A 7,500-nucleotide genomic window follows, 5' to 3' on the forward strand; every position below is an offset into this window, starting at 1 on the left:
CGCTTTGTCCTGCTTGGGGGTTAGGGTCTGGGAGAAAGGAAATAATGGTAGTGGGAGATGTTTTAATACATCTAACTATACAACGGGGAATGTGTGTGTGCGTGTGTGTGTGTGTGTGTGTGTGTGTCTGTCTGTGTGTGTGTGTGTGTGTGTCCGTTACCTGTTACTGAGAAGCAGTAGTCCTCAATACCATCACAGTTTACGGTGTTGGTGCACGTTCGTTCATCACAGTAGTAGCACTGTTTACCGTTTGGTGTGGATTTGCTGGGTTCTGGAACATAACATAACATTGTTCATATTGTTTGGGGGTGTAGGGGGGGATTGAGGGGGGACTTGAATATAATTTATCTTCCTCAGTGCCTTTTTTAAAAAAGTGACTGATGGAAACAACAATCTTTGACATTGGTCCAGTTTTAAGCCTGATCGCTGCAGTCGGCAGCGGAGAAACAAGCTACGATGTAAGTTAATCGGGCAATTGTGCAGCTCGTATTTACCTTCACAAAAGTGCTCGTTTTGCCGCTGATAGGCTCAGATTATTATTCTAAGTGTCTGATAACATTATGGAAAGGATTTCTAAGGAGGTTCACCTTTCTGTTATAGAGTAAGATCCTTTTTTTAAACATAAAAGCATCCACAAAATTGTGTTCGCTAAACCCACCAGACTCCATGTAAAGAAACAGTCATTTTAGAATTGTAAAACACACTTAATTCACTGTCAACAGAAACAAAATAAAACTATGAAAAGCCGTTTTGAGTCGTCTTTCCACTTTTCCAACCATCACTACTCTAATTTGGTTTAAATAAACACATAGTTTACTGACTTACATGTGAAAATATGTTGGCTCTATACACGCTAAAAGTATTGTTTTTTTAAATGGAGTCTGGTGGGTTTAGCGCTAGCGACTTCAGAGCTGTTTCTGGTTGAACAGAAAGGTCTTAAAGAGGTTTTAAAGGTCTATCTCTGTAGGGATCCTTTCCATAATGTTGTCACACTTAATATATATAATGAATAATAATCTGAGCCTTTCAGCGGCAAAAACAGAACTTTTAGTGGACGCTAACTGAAGCTGAACATTTGTCCTAAAGGGTTACATTGCAGCCCGGTTCACTGCCACCGGCTACAGCGCTCAATACTGGACACATTTCAAAGATTGTTGTTCCCATCAGTCACTTCGACATAAAAAACATCAAAAACATAGGGTCCAGGGTTTAACTTTTAGGGAGAGTAGTTTTCACATTTTTAACAGCTGGTACTCATGCAGCTACACCGCTTTCAGTGCAAACGTCTAAATACCAACAGATAATATAAGCAAGTAATCTAACCTGGGGCCGGCTGGGTGTTGCAGAGCTCAGAGGTGCAACACTTGTTGTTAATTATGATTTGGTAGAATCCATAGTTGATCGAGTACTCTCCACATTCTTCGGCCATTGCACATTCTTTTGTGTTTTCATCATCATCTTTTGAACCACCTGCAACAAGAAAGTGTAACAACGCATTATGTAATAAAACCTCAAAATGTAACACATTATGTAATAAAAACCTGACTGCAATAAATTTACAAGCACCATTTTGCGTGTAAGTACGGTGGCCGACAGGGGCAAACGCACTGCAAATTAAGAAAACAACTTTGTGATGGTTGAGGTCGGCTGGCTGTGAGTTTTCTGTTGTGTTTACTATTCTCTATTTTGTTTCTCGGTTGGTTTTGCCTCCTCTGTGTTTTTCTGTTGGCCTGCCTCTCTCTGTGCCTACTCTGCCCTCCCCCTCCCACTGCTGCTGCCAGCTGATCGAGCGCACCAGAGGCCTGTACTACGAATCAAGATCAACATGCTCTGGATTGATTTCAGTTCCCCGGCTTCACTAAAGCCTGGTTCACACGGGACGATTTTAAAATTGTCAGCCGATTTTCCAATCCTGAGAGACTCCACACACGGCGATAAAAAATCACGGTCTAACAGTTTTGGTCGTACAGCGTGTGGTGCAACACATCACACACGAACCGATCTGAGTCCCGAGCATTCCCAGGTCAGACGGGAAATCTCGCAAAATCCCTCGAGATCAAACGTGACTTCAGAGTAAACAATCATGGCGGACGAAGAGGATGCAGTGGTGATAGTTTGTAGTTTGTAGTTTGTTTTTAACCGAAAAAAAACGTTATCAAAAGAAAAGGCGACGGTCAAAGAAGTGGAGACAACGCCAGCACGGACTATACTTGCTCTACTTATCTCCGACGTCCACCGGACTTTCTGGTGCGCCGTGCCGCCGGCTGTTTTGATGTTGTTTCCCGGTGCTTTCCTCGCCGCCTCGTCACCTCGCTTTCTGATTGGCTACACGCCACAGTCCACAGGCTGCGTGCTCGTTTGTCCCCGGGGGGACACCACACACGAGGAGGAATCGGGCCAAAACAATCCAACATGTTGGATATCCCCGATTTGAGATGGGAGCGGTCCCGACGTCCTTCCGAGCAGACGAGAGCAGTCTTAACACACCACACACGGCAGGAATATCTGATCAGATTATTTTACCATAATCGGAGCATCCTTAAGATTGTCGGAAGGGGTGAATCGGGCTAAAATCGGCCTAATTATCCTGCCGTGTGAACCAGGCTTAACCTAACAACCGCAGTCCTGCATAACCTGTGTCACGACGGTGGTTAACAACTAGTTCAACCCAGGGATTCCCAATCCAGCAACGCGCGCGTTCACATAGAAGAGGCGGTGTTTGCACAGCACGACCAATCGCAAACATCTACCAGAGCCGCATATTTTACATAAGAAGAGGAAAATATAATTCTACATAAATATGAAGAACACAGACACGGTTTTACAGGCAAAACGCAATACAGTCGCTGCTTCCTAAAACAGGAGGAAAGCTGGCAAAAAAATAGCCGACACTGTAGATGCGTAAATCACAACGCTTATCAATATCACTTCCCCATCAGTCAGGCACAAGATCTGACCTAATTTACACTTGTGCACTTTCCATAACCTGCCGTTGCTTTAGCCTATTATTTCAGTTGCAACCCTGGCAGTGGGAAGCCATCGTGAGAGCAAATAAAATATATAAAAACATAATTCAAACTGATGTGCGCATTGGCAACACACGGCTCAAGAAGCCGAGCCGATATGTAATTCCCTCCCATTACAATCTACGTATTTCATAAATATACCCATCAGGGAATGTTAACGGGGTTGTTGGTCTCTAAATGTTTTAACTTTTATGTGCGCCCCTCTCTCTCTCTCTCTCTCTCTCTCTCTCTCTCTCTCTCTCTCCCTCTCTCTCTCTCTCTCTCTTTCTCTCTCTCTCTCTGTGCACCGAGCTCCGCCTGATCTTCTAAGAAAGGTGACGCTGTTATCAATCGAGTATTGATTGGTCGGTAGGCGGTGCTTTTACACCGGTTGATCTCTAATCTCCAACATAACCTGCTCCCGACCAGGTTAGGTGTTCAGCATAAGTTACCACGCCGATTGAACCTGGTAACAAGTGATCCACCTTTGTGATACAGAAAACCCTGGGTTGAACCTGAAGTTACCTCGTTAACGCCAAATCTTGCTTCGTAGTACAGGCCTCTGGTTACCATCCCATCATCACCTTCTCCCGCTGCGCACACCTGCCTTCCATCTGCAATCAAGACCAGTATTTCTACCCCGGCTCAACAGACCATCTCCGCTTGATCGTTGCTACAGTCACCCTGGTGAAACCCTAAACTAAAGATTCTCTGAAAACCTACTAACCTGAACTATTTCCCTGTCTTTGTCTACCGCTCACTCACCTTTTGTGTTTCTCTCCTTCAGCCATCATCTTCATCCCCGCCTGTCACCTCCAGTCAGCTGGCTTCACCTCACGGACCCCCTCCCTCGTCACCACGCTCCAACCTGCCTCCGTCTCCGTCCCCTCCAGCCTGTCCTCGCTTCCCCTGCTCTCTAGCCCCAGTGTCTCTCCCTCGGCTCCCCGGCTACGGCTCCCCTGAGTACTCTCGCCCCCGACTGCCTTTGCCATCCTAGCTTCCAGTTCCCTCGTCATCCTACCTGCCCTCGCCATCCTACCTGCTCTCGCCATCCTACCCTTGCTCCCGGTTCCCTCACCGTCCTAACTGCCTTCCACCTGTCCCTGGCGTCTACCTCCCCACTCCCCTTTTTCCCCATCCTCAATAAACCTGTTTACTTTGAGCATCTGCATTTGAGTCTGTTCTGTTCCCCAGCGTAACAAACTTACAATTAATTTGAAAACACATGCGCAGCATTCAGCAAACCCGCTGCTGCAAATATAGAAACAATGCAAAAAGCACACAAACCCCGAAAATAAATGCAACAGTAGAGAGTAGTATGTAGAGAGACAACAGTAGAGAGTAGTATGTAGAGACAACAGTAGAGAGTAGTATGTAGAGAGACAGCAGTAGAGAGTAGTATGTAGAGAGACAACAGTAGAGAGTAGTATGTAGAGAGACAACAGTAGAGAGTAGTATGTAGAGAGACAACAGTAGAGAGTAATATGTAGAGAGACAGCAGTAGAGAGTAGTATGTAGAGAGACAGCAGTAGTAGGCTGGGAGCCAGGTCCACTCTTCAGGATGTTTTTTGCTACCTTTATTTCACTATCATTTCCTATTATCTTATACTTTGGGCCATCACAAGTTCATAACGACCACCCCCAACTCGGCCCCGTTTGGTCTCAGGAACCAAAAAACACCCTTTTTGGGAAAAGCTTTTGGGGGAATGATGTAATATTAATGAATGAATATTAAGGTACTGCAGCTACATAAATGGTCATATAACCCTAGCATTTTGCGTGGTGTATCCTGACACATAGGGGAAACTAGCAGAAAAAGATTCTGGGGATTGCTGCCTTTTTGCTGTCAAGTATCACCCTCAAAATACCCCAAAAGACAGAAAAAACGTCTGTCCGCCTGACAAATTGTCATCAAAAGTGATCATTTTCAAGCATTTTATTATAGATATCACTGCCTCAAATGTACATGAAAAACTTCCCAAGTTTATAACCTTCAATTTAAGTCCAAGATGACCTGTCTATCTAGAGGATTACAACTGGTATAACCAAGGTTCTCCACTGTACCTCAAATCGGAGAAAACCAAACTTTCAAGCATTACCATTCCATATGGGATTAAGCATATTTTTTGCATATGAACAATATCTTAAATAAGAGTTGAAGTTGTCAGAATGGGCCTTTTTGGAGGCAGGGACATATCAAAGTGTGGGGTCTGGGTGTCCTCCACCAAAGACTGATATCCTGCATTCTGATACACTTTTATGCACCAATTTATGGTGGGAATACCTTTATTTATCCTATGAGAAGGAAAACACAGATGATATTCAAAAATATCAAAAATATAATGGAATATAAAGTAGTAAGAGGGCTTTCACATCAGGGACCTGAACCTGGATCACTAAAGTTGACCCCAAAGCAACGAGGACAAAATAAAATAGGCTACTTATATTTGTCTTAAATGTGGTGAAGGGAGGATACTGGTGTTAGTGTAGGCGGAGCATTGGGGCCCAGTCATTACGCACACACTACACACTGCGCTCAGCGAGGAGCGGGTCGATGAAAGATGAGAAAAGTCTCTGTGCATGTTCTGTAGTGTTAGTTTAGTTTGCTGTCACATTACTCAACCCCGTATTTGTGAAGACAAATATCTGAAGTGAAAGTTCTGTCACAAAAATATATGTTGTTGCGTATCATTGCACATTTTTAAGTGGGTATATGGAAATCCTGGAGATTTCTTAGTGGGTATACTGGGTATACTGCGTATACCTGCGTATCATGTAGACTACATCACTGCACTAACCAACCAACACCCTAACCCTTCATGTCACATCCTGAAGTTATTCAGCAAAGACAATTTGGAGGTAAGTTGATCTATTTTTCTGGTTATAGAAAGATATTGATTCTATTGGGAGATTGGTGTGCTATATGTTTCTACATGTAGGGCACCCACTCTACTTCTAGATTGACTCAAGTCAAACTCAGGGTCTGGGACATATTCTGCTGGGATCTGTGGAGTAACGTCATATCCTGACTGCCCGTGCCAAAGGAGAGTTTGTAGAAGCCATGTGGGAAATGACAAGTGGCCGAGGCGAACATACAGAGAAGCAACAAAGAGATTTCAGACCACGTGAAATCACTCGGTCTGAGGAGCAAGTGCAGCAAACAGTACAAGCTTTTCAGAGTTTTATCAACCCATTTCAGCTTGAGACTTCTCAGCCCTTGACAAGTTTGAGTTCAGGAGCAGCTATGCCAGAAGAGGTGCGCTATGATGTGCCGAATGCCCTGAAAAATGGCAAAACTCAAAAAGAGAAGTTCATCCGTGATCGACTTCAAACAAAAAAGGTCCTTTTCTTTGAACCCATCAAGAGGAACAGATTCAAGACAATGTCGTCTACCACACCTAAAAGGAAGCTTGTGGCATCAAACCAGAAAGTGATCCAGTACAAGGCCTCAAGTGGGTTTATCTTTCATTTCTTCATCAAATCACAAGAACTTAAGTCACAAATTAGCATCTCTGACCTAATGACCTATCCCTTGACTCTGACGCCATACTCCATCTCAACAATCAACGGCTTTTTTGCAAAAAACAACAAAGCAAAAGGAATTAATCGCATGATCAAAGATGCTGAGAATGCACAACTTCCTTCTCCAAGCCAATGTGCTCTCATTCAAGATGGAAACTCCTCATTCTACTTGCGCGATGCACCACGGACAATGAAGACTATATCAGAGCGCACCTTCAAAAGTCTACCTGCTGCAGCTGAAACAGTATTCAGCACAGACACTTACATTGACCGTCTTTATTCACCAAAATCAGCTGAGAGAGATCGCAGAGGTTGTGGTGAACGTTTTATAGTTAATGGGCTGAATGTTCATCGACCTGCTGATTGGAATAGTTTCCTCACAAATGATGAAAACAAGAAGGCACACATTCATTTACTTCTGGATCACTGGAGCTCTCATGATATGATGGAAGACATCCGAAGACCTGTCATTTTCATAGAGACTGGTCAAGCTTTCAAGCAGTGACGGACTGGCCATGTGGAATTTGGGCAAATGCCAGAAGGGCCGCACCCCTATGGACCTCTATGGGCCACAGCTGATAAAGTTATTTTATGCATGCAGCCGCAAGGTGCGTGGAAAGATTAACTCGGAAGGCAGTTACATATTTCCAAGCTAGGTTGTTGACAAAAATAGGGCCGGTGTGTTGCAAATGCCAGGGCCGTTTTTTGATCCCAGTCCATCACTGCTTTCAAGATAGAATGCAATGCTGGAGTTATGTCAAAATAACTTCTACCAGAGAGCTGTTCAAAACATGAAGAAACAGATGTGAGGGTGATCATTTACATGCAGTATATCCAAACTAAAAAGCCTCACATCAGAACAGTTTGAGTCAGAGCAAAAGACTCTGACATTTTCTTCATCTTCCTGTATTATGCCAAGTCATCAATTGTCAACATCATCTTTGACATGGGAGATAGACTAATCAACATCAAC

At 43.9% G+C, this 7,500-nt stretch overlaps 1 protein-coding gene across 1 annotated transcript in view; it reads right to left on the reverse strand.

Annotated features, from left to right (window-relative positions):
- Window positions 1-7,500, reverse strand: part of LOC116037839 (lymphocyte antigen 6 complex locus protein G6d-like) — a 10,092-nt gene that overhangs the window by 249 nt on the left and 2,343 nt on the right. The window contains exons 3-5 of the mRNA XM_031281880.2: window positions 1,324-1,470; window positions 161-271; window positions 1-27 (exon numbers count right to left, since the gene is read on the reverse strand). The exon at window positions 1-27 is cut by the window's left edge and continues 249 nt beyond it. Coding sequence (XP_031137740.1) covers window positions 1-27; window positions 161-271; window positions 1,324-1,470 — 285 coding nt within the window. The remainder of the gene's footprint in view (window positions 28-160; window positions 272-1,323; window positions 1,471-7,500) is intronic.

The sequence above is a fragment of the Sander lucioperca genome, chromosome 16, assembly GCF_008315115.2.
Source record: "Sander lucioperca isolate FBNREF2018 chromosome 16, SLUC_FBN_1.2, whole genome shotgun sequence".
In the NCBI taxonomy this organism is placed as follows: Eukaryota; Metazoa; Chordata; class Actinopteri; order Perciformes; family Percidae; genus Sander; species Sander lucioperca.